This window comes from Cebus imitator, unplaced genomic scaffold, assembly GCF_001604975.1.
Source record: "Cebus imitator isolate Cc_AM_T3 unplaced genomic scaffold, Cebus_imitator-1.0 Scaffold26, whole genome shotgun sequence".
Lineage (NCBI taxonomy): Eukaryota > Metazoa > Chordata > Mammalia > Primates > Cebidae > Cebus > Cebus imitator.
In genome coordinates this window covers 3,633,899-3,649,126 of record NW_016107341.1, presented here as the reverse complement: position 1 = coordinate 3,649,126, position 15,228 = coordinate 3,633,899, and the positions used below count along the sequence as shown (strand labels likewise).

General features: G+C 34.3%; 1 protein-coding gene across 1 annotated transcript in view; it reads right to left on the bottom strand.

Annotated features, from left to right (window-relative positions):
• The window catches only part of SEMA3E (semaphorin 3E), a 285,375-nt gene that overhangs the window by 103,481 nt on the left and 166,666 nt on the right, over positions 1–15,228 (bottom strand). The window contains exons 3-4 of the mRNA XM_017523091.2: positions 6,504–6,563; positions 4,330–4,449 (exon numbers count right to left, since the gene is read on the bottom strand). Coding sequence (XP_017378580.1) covers positions 4,330–4,449; positions 6,504–6,563 — 180 coding nt within the window. The remainder of the gene's footprint in view (positions 1–4,329; positions 4,450–6,503; positions 6,564–15,228) is intronic.

Here is a 15,228-nt window from a genome sequence, read left to right as displayed (position 1 = left end):
AAAAAAAAAAAAAAAAAAACCACACTGAGACTTTGGAGAGAATAGGAGCAGAGGCATTCATTTTATTCTCCATGAAATCCCCCAATAAAAACAAAGCGATCAAGTAGGATGCAAAATCAAAAGCTCATTGACAATGCCTACAGCAAAAAAATAAATAATTTAGGTTTTCTCTCTGCTATTCTAAGAAAACTCTTCTTTCAGCACATATTCAGTAAATATGTCCTTCCCCATATTTACTTTCTTTAACCACTCTATTTCTTTTTTTCTTTTTTCTTTTTTTTTTTGACACAGAGTCTTGCTCTTGTCGCCCAGGCTGGAGTACAATGCCAAGATCTTAGCTCACTGCGACCTTCACCCCTTAGGGTATTCTTCTGCCTCAGCCTCCCAAATAGCTGGGATTACAGGTGCCTGCCACCACAACTGGCTAATTTTCGTATTTTTAGTAGAGGCAGGGTTTCACCATGTTGGCCAGGCTGGTCTCTAACTCCTGACCTCAGGCAATCTGCCTGTCTCAGCCTCCCAAAATGCTGGAATTACAGGTGTGAGCCACCATGCCCAGCCACAACTCTATTTCTTGATTAAATTGATATTAATGCATTTATTGTATCACTATCCAATAATCTCCTTTATTATTTATCCCCTTATTAAAACTGTACCATTGATAATATTAACTATCATTTAAAAACTTTTCTTAATGTAATTCTGATTTTGCACTAACCTGATTTGCCTTATATCTAATCTTTCTTTGACTGCTCATTCTCTGTTTATATTGATACTCCCTAGACATTCTACCAGCACCTAAATAATGGCACTTTTCAAGTTATTTTGGGAAAGTGAGAGAGAGAGAAGACAAGAGAGCAGAATGAGAAAGAGAGAGAAGAAAGACTTTTTCAGAGGAGACTATTAACTGCTCCCCAGGGTTTAATAATTCAATCTATTCTGATAACACCCTCTCCTGCCTCCAGACTCAATCATTGAAATCACCATAAGTGAAAATGAAAAAATTAAAACGGAAATGCTGGATATCTGTTAGGGTCTTACAAAAACCTACTCACTTCCATAGCTCTCTCTTGCTGTTAAGAACTTTGCATTTCTTCCCAATCAGCAAGAAATAAAATTAGAATTGCTTTTTAATTCCCTTTAATCTTTGACATCAGATAAAATGCTGAGTTATAGAAACTCTCCTGCTGAGCAGCTTTTTACTTGAGTTCAACACTTCCTTTTCTTTGCTATTGCAACAAGTGTTAAATACCTTTATGATCTCTCATAAAGATCATGTAATAGCCTCCTTAAATTGCTCTCTACTTTTCATCTCTCCCTGCTTGAATCAATCTTAAATATTATGAATGTCCTGTCAATCAAATACTCTGTTCAAAAGTCCTTCACAGTCTCTATGCTGTCTTTAGAATAACACAGAAGGACAATGTCTAGTACTAAAATCTTCCACCAACTTGTCCCAGCTTGATCTCCTGCTGTTCTCTAAGGAACATAAATGTCAACAAACTGATTCCATACATCCCTGCTCTTAGCTGCTTAATCAAAGGATTCTCCTTGCTTAAATGATTTGTAACTTTTCATTCCCTCATGTAAAACCGCATTAAGCCTTTAATTGGTGTTTTGGGGATAAATCTCATATTGCTTTTATTATGGGATGGTCACCAGTTCCTCGTGACATATAAATATATATTTTTTCAAAATATATCATATCTGATATTTGGATAATTATTTCAATCATATAAACATTCAAGTGTTAGAATTTGAAATAATATTCAGTCATAATTAAAGATTCTAACGTGACTCAAATATTTCAAGAATTATTATTTAGATAATTATGTGAGATAAAATTATTGAATATCATGTGCATGAAGTTGAAGTACACCAAGTTCCTGTTCTGCTAATGATAATGTATCTTATATTGGACAAATCTTTCAAAGAAAATAACAATAAACTATATGTATATCTATGTATATATATATTTATTTATTAAAAAAAAATACTGCTTGAAGACACCGGAGATCAATTAAGAATAGACAAAGACTAGACAGATTTTTCACTTGAGGAAACCCCTTAATTCATGTGGAAAGGAATGGCTAGAACCAAGCAGAAAAGTGAGGGGTGATATCTAGAAGCTATGGTATGTACCCTTATAAACCATCTTCAAAAATCCCTGTCAGACACCTGAACTGTATGTGCAAGCAAATAAAAGGCAGTGACTGGAAAGGTGAAAAAAGTGGCTACTGCCCATTGTAAGTTTACATGGACTAATACACCTTTCAAGTAAATGCTGTTCTGTATGGGACAGCCAATGGGGTGAGCTTAATAGCACATTGGAGATGTCAGGAGAAAGAGTACACTAATTTGAATATAAATCAATTGAATTTTTCCAATCTGAAAAGTAGAGAAAAAAAAAGTTGAATAAACATGTTCTGTATGTCTTAGGTCAATGCCTAGAAGTATAACAAATATATATATATATATATAATTATATATACACAATTATATGTATGCATATATATTTTATATATATATGCCATATGTAATACATATATTTTGAAATCTCTGAAGGAGAGGCATGGGTAAATGGAGAAATATTACTTCAAGAAATAATGGCCAAAATTTACCAAATTAGATGAAAAAAATAACATTATGTATCCAAGAATTTCAGTATCCTAAGAAATACAGATACTGAACCCTCCCACTCCTACGCACCTAAAGTCACACTACAGAAACTGTTGAAAAGCAATGGCAAAGACAAAATCCTAAAAGATAAACCTATTTTAAAAAGAAAATATCAATAGGAATAAAGCTTTACTTTACATTAGAAAGAGATTAGAAGACAAAGCAGTTTTGAGATGCTGAAAGAAGAAAACAAAACCAAAGCAACTATTAACCCAGAATTCTATAACCAAGGAAAATTCTTTAAAAATAAAGGTGAAACATAAGCATCTTCAAATAAATGAAACTGATTTTGCTGCTAGAAGATTTGCACTACAAGAGGCATATATTCTGATTGTATACACATACACACATGTATATACATATGTATACTTTGTATGTTTATATACATGTATATATTCTGACCTTGCAGTGGCCTGATTTACCTTCTACCTCTGTCTAAAGTTCTTCTATTATATCTACATTGTTTATTTAAAATAATTCAATAAATACTATATGATGTATTTGTGCATGTTACTTAATTTAATCTATAATTAGGGGTGGTTAGTTAACATTTAGAATATGCAAATCATAAACGCTCCCTACATAGATAGTTAACAGCTGAAGTAGTTAAATCACAGGCAATTTCCAGGGGCAGCTATTAAGAACTTCAAATACGTTGAATTATATTTGCACCCGAGTGTTAATTAGTATAAGGAATATCAGAAATAATATTTTAGTAGTGAAACTACTTTTGTATGTGGTGGCTTGAAATATTAATATTTTATGGCCACTGCTGCTCTTTCATAAGTGGAATATAAGAATCATGAGTCCAGCTGCTTAACAACAGAATATCTAGACCTCTATTTTATCTGTGCCTTGTCGTAATGTAGGACTCTGCCTTCCAGTGTAGATGAAAAATAATAGATTCTATATGAGCATATTGTTTCATATGCTTCAAGGTAAAATGGTGATATAGAGTGCTTCAAAATGTACCTAAAATTAATGAGAGTTGGGATTCGCCCAGCTTACAGGAATAGGTTATAGGACTTATCTTTGAGCCTGCTTGCTGGTAAATATTATATGTGTGGCAGGATTCAGTTGGGATTTGCTTTTATTATGCACTATCACCTAGTGGCAAAATGTTAGCGGGAGATGTACAACTGGCACCAAGTAATATTTATCTTAACTCTGTTTGAAATCTTCCTTTCTCCTGTATTCCTTACCTCACCTGACTATGAGAAAGTAATTACAGAATCGAAAAGTCATGTTCCTTGTAAAATATATTTATGTAAATTATACACACACGCACGCACACACACACACACACACACACACACACACATATACATATTCCAGTCTGGTGGTTAAACTAATGAAAATATTAATATAATAAAGAACACAGTTTGATATTAAGAGATGTTCTTAAGTGGGCAAATTAAGCAAATAAAATTGTTCAGTGAATGAGTACATAGAGAATTAATTGGTTCATAGATTTTGTACCTGACAATAATTTTAAAGACCAAGAAAGATTATTTCTCTGTCTCAAGCAAACTGATTCAGTACATCACAAATGCTTTTATCTTTCTTGGGAAGAAATGCTACAGTCTTTCTCTGAGAACAAGGTTGTCTTAAGCATTATTTTTATTGATAGCAATGAATGAAACATCTTACCTCCAAATGATATCCAACTCTGATAAAGGCACAAAGTGGCTCAAAACCTCCAGTACTACAGGTCAGAAGGTGTGTCTTATTATAGTGATGCAAAACTCGAACATAATTTGCACATTCACCCTAAAGCAGGAAGAAAAAGAAAATAATCTATTAGTATAATAAACATGTTTAGCCCTTTTTGATGTTTGTTTTTCCTAGACCTAAAAATCTCATGTTTCACCACACATTTCTGTTGAGTAAAGGAAGCAAGAGGGGTAGACAAAAAGAGGACAAGAACTTGGAAAAGAAACTGGGGTGACTGAAACATATTTAAGTTAGCAGTGATGTATAAATTACATTTTATAATTAGAGTGCATTATTTTTCATGTATCCTAGTTTGCAATTGAGGAATAAAAAAGCACTATTCAGAAATGTTTTCACGTGTAAAAATTTGCATGGCAATATGTTCCACCAACTAATTTATTCCCAATGCCGTTTTTTAAGTACAGTATATAAACAATGAATCAGCATAAAGTCATTAAAACTAATAATTAGAAAAAGCATAGTTATTCATACACAAACATGCAGTCTTTTTTTTTTTTCCCCACCACAGGGTCTCACTCTTTTGCCCAGGCTGGAATGTAGTTGTGTGACCTTGGCTCACTGTGGCCTTGCCTTCCAGGGATCAAGTAATCCTCCTACCCCAGCCTCTGGAGTAGTTGGAACTACAGGCATGTGCCACCATGCCCGGCTGATCTTTTTGTATCTTTTGTTGAGATGGGGTTGTTCAATGTTGCCCAGGCTAGTCTCAAACTCTTGGGCTCAAGCCATCTGCCTGTCTCAGCCTCCCAAAACATGCAGTCTTTAGAGCAAACAAAACGTTAATGTTTTGGAAAGTAAGTCTTATATTCTCATACTCACAAATTCACATAAAGCACTTTCAAAGAGAATTTTTAAACAATAAAAATAACATTTTGTTTTAAGACTATGATAAGATTACTATATTTATTGTAAGACTATAAGACTACGATAAAATTACTATATTATATTATATATATTACATACTATTGTGACTGACACAATAGTATGCTCTTGGCAAGAAGTGCACTATTGAACTGATTATCCAAGGCACACAGGTATATTTATTTCTTCAAGTTTGCATTCACGTGTTATGTTATGTTTTGGGTGATCCATATATTTGGTAGAATCTGATCATTCAGGCATGGTGAAAATATCTGTCGTTTATTTCTATAAGCACCTGCTTTTCCTCCCTTGACTCACCATCACATCTGAGAGTGAGCCTATGAGTCCATATTTTGGCTCAGCTGAACTTAGATTGACATGGCCTAAGAGTATGTTGAATTAGTCAGCATCACGCTGTGGGCTAAGGCAACAGGAATGTGTTGACTCACTCCTTGGCTGTGACCCAGCTGCTACAGAGAATGAGGAGTTGGCATAATGTGTGTTAGTCATTTACAGAGTATTCTTTTTTCTTACTGAAAAAAAAAAAAAAAAAAGATAATTTCACTTTCACAGGCAGATGTCCAGGCCTTCCTCCAGGGTGCATTTGTGTCACAAGATCAGCTAGCCACCGCCTGCAAGTGAAAGTCCTATCAGGGACGTCTTAGTGTGTTAGGGACTGTGTCGGGGATGCTGATACACAGCATTTTGCCACTCACACACAGCAGGGAGACCACAAAAAGAGAGAATATTGCTTCTTAAAGTAGAAGAGACCCTGAAAACATTTAAGAATAGATAAAATATGTTTTTTGCCTCTCTCAAATTTTTGTTCTTTTTTTGTTTCTTCATTCACTTCTAATTTGCTAAACAACATAAGATGAAATCTCACAAAGAATGTGCTTAACTGTTCCCAGAAAAAGTTATCTGCAATTATTTTTCTGCCAGATACATGGGAAATAAGCATTAGCGTAAGGAATTTATAAACCCAAGTTGATTAAGATATTAAAAAACAAAATAAAAACCGAAATCTCAGTGGCATCTCTGCTTTCTTTAACTGCATTGAAATTAATTTTACATAATTATGTGTTTTATATGATATACATACTTTCTTCATGAACCAAATTGCATACATGCTTTTTTTCATAAGAGCAAATAAAAATTCAGTGATTCAGTTCTTTGTGGTTGACTAGTGATATAATTGATGATTTGTTTAATTTACAATGAATAATACTTACCACATCTTTTCCTTTCATCATGCATTCTTCTATTTTTAGAGCTGTATTAGGCCAGTGTATCTAAAACAAAAGATAATGTACTATTATGGCAACTGCATATAAAAATAAACCACACTGAAAACCATTTCACTCTCTTTTACAGTTCAAAACATTTCCATTTTGTTCATTTTCTGGGGCTTTATTTTGTTCATGTTATCACTAGGCTTTTAGTTTATGATAAACCTTTTAAAAAAAAAAAAAGTATTTTTGAAGGCTCACCTCAAGTCTTGGCCCTTCAGAGATCAGCCATGACTTAACCAACCCTTTCCCATATTAAACCTGACTGCTCCTCCAATTCAGGGACTTCCTGCAGTTTCTTGTGTTTTTACTACTTACCACAGAACTTGCTGTGTGGTGGGCTCTCCGTAATGTTTGCTGCATACAATGATTAAGGGATGAATGACTCATTAAATGCTGACTTATAATGTATCACCCAGTAATACGCCACACTGTATCTTCGATTTTTTTTTTTTGAGACAGACTCTCACTCACCCAGGCTGGAGTGCAGTGGCACGATCTCAGCTCACTGCAACTCCCGCCTCCCAGGTTCAAGCAATTCTCCTGCCTTAACCGCCTTAACCTCCTAAGTAGCAGGGATTATAGGCACGTGCCCCCGTGCCTGGCTAATTTTTGTATTTTTAGTAAAGATGGGGGTTTCACCATGTTGATAGGCCCGGCGCCGTGGCTCACGCCTATAATCCTGGCACTCTGGGGGGCTGAGGCCGGCGGATCACGAGGTCTTTGATTATTTTTTTAAAAACATTGTTTAACTCTACCAGGTTCCAGCTGGATTTCAGAAAGTTTGCATTGTATTTTGTTTGATTATTCTCTAATGAGGAGAATATGTCAAATCTTTCTTTTTCACCTCTAATAGTATTTAGCACGTTGCTGAGACCATAGGCAGAAATCAATTATACTTGTTAACTGGTTCCACGCATTTCTAATTGCAAAACTTAATTATTTTTTTTGAAACAAATTGTTTTCTTTATCACTTTTTCCTTTTCTTTTCTCAGACTCCTTTTGGTCCTCTTTTTGCTGACTCTGTAAAATTGTACTGTGTGTCAAGCATTGTGTTAAGAACTTTATTTTTTCCTTCACAACTTATGTGCAGAGGTTTGGGTTTGTTATACCACTAAATTCATGATTCGTTTTCATCAACACTCTTAAAACGTCCCTCTTTTATTTTAGTTAATTATTTATTTCCTTTTCCCCACTCCATGTTTTATTTCCATCTCCCCAGGAGGCAACTATTATATCCTGTTACCAGGTACCTTATTTGTTTGTATGTATTCTTATAAAGTGTATATTATTTTTTGTGCATATATTTCTAATTTATGTAAACAGTATTGAATTTAAATCTCATCTCTTTCCTGCCTTTTTGACTAAGAACTGGGTTTTTGAGGTCCCTCAATAGTCCTACGCACACATATAGCCTGCTATTTCTGAATGTTTTATAATGTTAAGGTGTGGATCCCCCACATTTTCTTATCAACTCTCCCAGTGATGGATGCCCAGATTGCTTCCAAGTCTCCATCACATCAAATTGTTACCTTATTGTACGTGACCTTTTCAGATCTGTGTAGGAATATCGTTGGTATGTGTACCCAAGAGAAGAATTACTGGGTCCTAGGGCAAGTAAGTATTGCATCTGTGAATGTAGTACCAGATTTCTCTCCGAAATGACTACAAGTCTATACCAGCAATCCATACCCCCATGCCCTCGCTTGGCATTATCTACTTTTCCAATTTTTGTGCCAAGTGCTTTAAATACAATATGTAATTTAATCCTTACTACAACTTTATCAAAGAGATGCTTTTAGGGAAATTCTTTCAAAAATTCATATTTATCTGTGCAATCCCACATCTCAATAAATGTACGGGTTTATTGCAGATGAAACAAAGGAATGTGATCCATTCAAGTAACTGTAGCAACTGCTCAGTTCCCAAAACTTTTTTGTGCCTCAAGAGCTTAAGTCTCCTAGTTAATATTGTTTATCACCACATCTGCTGGATCAATCAACTTTACTCACCAAAATGAAGAAGCTTAGTCCACCTCCTTTTTTAAGTTTTCCCAGAATTCCAGGGGAGCACCATCTCATGCTACTGTATCAATTTTATGGGCTCACTTGGTCAGATGATGATGGATTTTATCTTTGAGGGATGTTGGTTCTCACCAAAACACTCTGCAGTAATTGCCTCCATTGAAGCCACGTGATATGATTAGGCTATGTGTCTCCAGCCAAATCTCATCTTGAATTTTATCCCCATAATTCCCATTTATCAAGAGAGAAACCAGGTGGAGATAATTGAATCATGGAAGCAGTTTCCCCCATGCCATTCTTGTGTTAGTGAGTGCTCACAAGATCTGATGGTTTCCTAAGAGGCTCTTCCCCCTTGGCTCAGCACTTCTCCTTCCTGCTACCTTGTGAAGAAGGTGCTCAACTTCCCCTTCACCTTCCACCATGACTGTATGTTTTCTGAGGCCTCCCTGCTCATGCTGAACTATGAGTCAATTAAACATCTCTCCTTTATAAATTATCCAGTATCAGTAGTTCTTTATAGCAGTATGAAAATGGACTAATAATACACCAGGCTACCTAAGAATTTTTCTGATTCCCTTCTCTTTTGTAGGAAATCACTTTTCATTGTCAAGTGAACATTTTGTTGAAGGAGTTAAAATAGCACAGCCAAGTAGCATGGCTCAAGATATTAACATTTTTACAAACCACCTCTTTCTCCTCAGGATGCTTAAGAGCCTTCAGAGGCCTTGGTTGAGAATGATTCAGATACAGCCTTTTCCAGTCCAGCATCAATGTTCAGTGCTGTTAGACTATATTGCTAGGTCTATGACGGTAAGACAGACTCCTCCTGTATATAGCAGTTTGTTCCCTTAAAGCCTCTATTATCTTATGCCTCCCCTTCCTCTAACCATCACCATGCCAGCTTATGCTCTGTCAGCCTGGAAAGACATTCTGATTATGGAACAAAATATTAGATGTTTCTGATTGGTGGTATTTTTTTACTTAGTGTCAAATTATAATTAAAGTTAGGACCCAATGTTTAAAAATTTAAAAATCTTGCATAAAAATCCACATTTCTGATTTCCCTAGAAAAATATAAAGAAATACAACACTAGGCATGCATTCCTGTGTGGCAACATTCCTCTGGAGTTGAAATGGGACAGATATTCTGATTTGCTTCAGACTTTTGTTTTACATGATTCCTATAGGCATTTTAGTTTCTAAAATCTAACATTTATGTTTGATTCCTAAATATGTTCAAGACTTAAGCTTTTTTTTAGGACAGGTGTACTGGCTCATGCCTGTAATCCCAGCACTTTGGGAGGCTGAGGAGGGTGGATTATCTGAGGTCAGGAGTTCAAGACCAGCCTGACCAACATAGTGAAACCCTGTCTCTACTAAAAATACAAAAACTAGCCAGGCATGGTGCTGTGCACCCTTAGTCCCAGCTCCCTGGAAGGCTGAGGCAGGAGAATTGCTTGAGCCCAGAAAACAGAGGTTGTAGTGAGCCAAGATCCCACCACTGCACTCCAGCCTGGATGACAGAGTGAGATTCCTTCTCAATTAAAAAAAAAAAGACAGGCTTTTTTTTTTTTTTTAAGTCATGCCCCATAAAATATCAGGTAAGGCATTTATATCCCAGAATTGAAAGAGCCTTGTCACTTAACTTATATATTATATAGTCAAATTCAGTTTCTGATACATAAGTAATATTGGGAATTTATAAAAGTGGTGACAATAGCATTTTATAATGATAAATGCTATATGATTTGATTTATGATCTTAGAAATAAGCCCTCTATGGTTTGAATTATAGGTATAAAATATTACATTGATATTCTTATTCATTGGTAAAATGAGCCCCAAACAGTTTTTTTACCAACAATATTTAACATCAGGTATTCTTTAATTTCCACAGTGCAGTGTATAAACTTTTAAAGGAAAACGCAGTTTTGACATATAAACTTTAAGGGAAAACACAGTTTTGTTTTTGATGTTGCAACACAAGAAAAGATAAACAGAAAAAAAGGTGATATGAAAGAAAACCAACCCTAAAGCAAAAAGCACACACATAAAATCCTAGAATAGATGTTGATGTTAGCAATGACTCCATCCATGGGTCATGTATGACTTAGGAAACATATTGGTCAGTGTCAGGTTATAGTGCAGCCTTGCATGAGCCTGAGGAGAGTCACTGACCCCACTATAGGGCAAATCCTAGAAGTGAAGCTGCAGAGTTTATAAACTTTACCTGATCTATTATTTTGAAAAACCATTCTTGCAGTGAACACTGAGGGATAGATTTTAAGAAATAATTTCTAAGACTCATTCTAATTTGAGGTTTAATTTGATTTGGGAATTATTAGTTTACTGTGGATGTATAAATTATTCAAATGGACATGGTAGAACATTTGCATGTATATACAGAATATATATAAAAATACATATATTTATTATATATAATAAAATACAAATTCATTTTAGGATCATCTATAAGGAAAGATTTTCATTACTAATTCCCTTATCAATATGATGAGATTAGATAATACCTCATCCATAATTCAGAATAATGCATTATGTTCATAACATAACTTATGAGATACAGGGCTCTGCTTCTTTTTACAATATTAGCATCCCTTCTTACTCATTTTTCATTATTATGTAAAATGAACGCTTCTTTAAACTTAGTTTTACAACATATTATTCTGTATTCCCTTAAATAATAGCTTCATGATGATCATTTCCAGTTAAACACACTATGAAGGGGTTAATTCTCTATAGCATTTCTATACATCTTTTGACAGCTTTTGTTCCAGATTATCTTTTCAAATAGTCTGAAAAGAAGGAGATAGAATCTCCCTCCAGGGCAAATGGAAAATTTATTTCCTGACCAGTATAGTAAAGATTATATATCTCTCTAGACAAAGTTTAGACAGTTTTGCTAACAGCTCCCCCATAGGATTGGGAGTTTCCTAAGCTTGGGGTCCCTCAGATGTGACACAAATCCATTGAGTTCAGTGTCTACCTAGGCTGCCAGGCATCACCCCCTGCAGGACTGGAGGGACAAGGACACTGATGGAAACATGAAGCTCTTGCTGCCTGCTGTGCCATGAGTAATAGAGTCTTTTGTCTCTGACCCAAGCATCTAATGTTTTCTGACAGCATCTATGAAACTGTGACAGCCTAACCTGTCTTGAGAATGAGATAAAATCTCAGACCCTTCACAGTTTTTGTCACAAAGATAAGATATTATGTGATGGTGAAGACAATAATGGCTTTTCTAGGATTGCCAGAACATGCATTGTTCATAGCAGCAAAACTAATAATGGCAATTGCTGTAATAATAACAAAACTATTCTTGCAGGCAAATTTCCCAAAGAGTTTCACAACAAAATCTTTGCTGATATTTTTTCAACAGATAGTGTTTCTCATTCCTTTGATACCTCATAGTGTTCTTATTTTCTCTATCTAGAACAACAAAGATTTGTGTACTTAATTTTAGCTCTCTTACTAGGCTATAAATTATAGAGGGCAAGGCAGTGACTTATTTCTGTCTCCCTAACAGTGCCTATCTGAGATAATGCCTTAAGCACAGTCTCTGCTTTTCAACTTCTGTTGATTGGCTTGTATCAGTCAATATGCCTTTTATTACATTCTTAGTAAAGTCAATGTGTCAAAGGAGATTACAGTAAAGTTTGAGACATCAGGTTCGTTGACATGAAAATGCTGTAATGTGTTAAGTGAATAAAACAAGTAAAATTTTCCAGTTTAATAAGGAAGGAAATACTGTAGGCTGTTGGCAATAATCAAAGCTCTGAAAGACTTGTAGGATTTCTGAGGAAAGATAAACAGATGTTGAACTGATCACTCTGAGTAGATGGAAGAGAGACAGAAGATAAACATGAACACTCGCCACAGTAAAGTTCAACACATGGGGACCCTCCAAAGGAACAACAGAAATGTAGGTTTACTAAAGTTTTATTGTTGTTGTTTTGGTTTATTTAGTATTTTAAAACAGTTTAATAGGCTCAGGACTGCATCCAGACATTAATTGAGGTGACAATATCTGGCAAAGAAAGGCCTCACTGGAAATGGAAAGTTATTTTTTAAAGCCATCATGTAAAAATGTTCTGCCAAGCTAGTAAGGGAAATAATTTTCTTCATTTGCTTTGGCAGTCAGGATGCCTCTTGGTTCTGCTCCAGAGTTTAGCATCAACAAAAACCCATAAAATTAAGATATTTGTTCTGCACAAAACATTTTTAAAGGCAGTTAAACAACAGGGTGTAATGTGATTTCCAAAATCTCTGTACCAAAAAGGACACAAAAAGCAAAAGGTTAAATACACATCATTTCATCACAATACCCCTACAATATAATTTAATCATTCCACTGCAAATTAACAAGCCATTTACTGTTCTTGCATATCTCAACAGAGAAAAATAAAATAAAGTATAAATTAAATTCCAAAGTAATTTTTTTCTGGACTACCTATTGAGTCACATAATTACACCAGAATTAAGGATTTAACAGCTTATGGTTAAAAGATGTTATGACACTCAGATTTCAGAGAGTTCAAACAAACTAATGAATATGAAATAGTTTTTAACTGTCTAAAAATTAAATTATCTTTTTATTTTAAAAGAATAAATAAAACAACCCAGTTAATATGTCTGTCTTCATAGAATATATTTAAGTGACTAAGACTCTATAATTTTATCTTATACTCTCTTCCTATTATCCTAATGAAAAATGTTTGCCTATATTTGGGGTTTTCTTTCTATATTTACCTCTATGTATGGCACCAGTGTCCATCAACTTACATCTTAATTATAGATCCTATGAATATTATTAAAAACATGAAAATATATTTTGAATATAACACATTCAAACCTTAATGGTTTGTAAATGATAATCTTTCACCTGACACACATTATCTGTCACAGTGTTTATGCCTTTATACTTAATTATGGTGACTGTCATTATTCAAGTAGTTTGTATACTAGAATTATAATCTTTTGAACTATAGACAAAATTTGTACTTTAAAAGCTTATTCTCCTAAGCATTTGAACTAGAAAAATATGATAACTACACACAAACATTTGTAGCCTGATACATGGCCTTTTGCATAAATAAAATTTACTCATTTGATATCATTAATGTGAAATACCATCTGACATTTATATTCAAATGGTACAAAAATGCCTTTCTTCTCAATAAAAAATTGAATTCTAAAATACAAGAACCTTTTTCACTTTTGATACAATAAAATTGAATAAATGAGAAAAACATAAATATTTTTATAATCAGAATTATCTAACAGAATTATAATATCTATAGATATTCAAAATAGGATATAATTTTAGCTTTAAATTATAGTAATGAGAATAATTTTAGAAAAACGAGCTGAAATTTAGAAAGAGAAAAACTATAGATCAAAGTTTCTAAAACTGCAAGTTTATTACTAAATATGAAATATTCTGAGTTGCCTAAAATATGGCTTTTATATATGAACATATTCATTTTTATCTTTTCATGAAATAGAAAAAAATAATATAAAATTTTATACATTAAACAAGTATTCATATCTTCCAGAGAGTAATTTTGATTTATTCTTTAGGAAGTCTTAGTAATTATCAAATGTGTACAGATTGCAAAGGCGATTCAGGCAGAACATAGACAGGCTGATCTGTTACCTGTGATTGAATACTGGAGTCTCCTGGAGCTCTCAACCCTTACTATAATAAGTAAACAAAGGGTGTACAGTTACATCTAATATCAGTCAGTGGTTCTTCTCTATTACTGTCACCAGCAACTAATTGTTCTACTAGTCCTTAACCATTACTAATGTAAAGTGCAACCATGCAAAGGGAATAAGAGCCAAGGGGAAAGAAACACCTCATAACAAAAGGCGGAACTAGCAAAACTAATGGCACACTGAAGGCCGATTTGGGAGACAGGAAGTTGATCTCAAAGCAGTAACCTGGTTCTTACTAATGGCTTTTAATACAGATGTACCCAGTTTTAAATTCTAACTGCTACTTACTGGCTTCATGGCTCTATTCTCATTTTCCATCCATTTATTCATCATGCTGCTGCTAAAGTAATCACTAAACTACAATTCTAATTATTTTATGCTCATATTCAGGATCCTCCAGTGACTCCTGCATTGCCTAGAAGGTTCCTTTCAACAGCATTGCAATCAATATTCTTCATGAACTAGTCTGAGCCACATTTCCATCCTTAATTCTTATTGTGTACCCAGTTCCCACTAACATGCTCCCAACCCACCTATTTACTTCATCCAAAAATATTAGTCCTTATTCCATACTGCTTGAAAATTTCTGTCCTTCCTAACCCTACTCTCTCTGTTCCCACTGCCAGTCAAAATTCTATTTAAATTATATCTTCTCCAGGAACCACTACCCCAATACTTTCTTAGCATTTTATTTTAACCTTTATTGTCTATTCAAATTGTGTCACCTATGGCACATGTATATCTACATATCTTCCCTATTATGTTATAAATATTTTAGGGTAGGCACTGTTTTATTCATTTTTTTCACACTTCATCTCTCCATATTTGTTTCTGGAACACAGTTAAATAACCCCTAAAAATATGTAATACTTCTATCCCTCACTTTCTATGGTAGCACATTAGAATCAT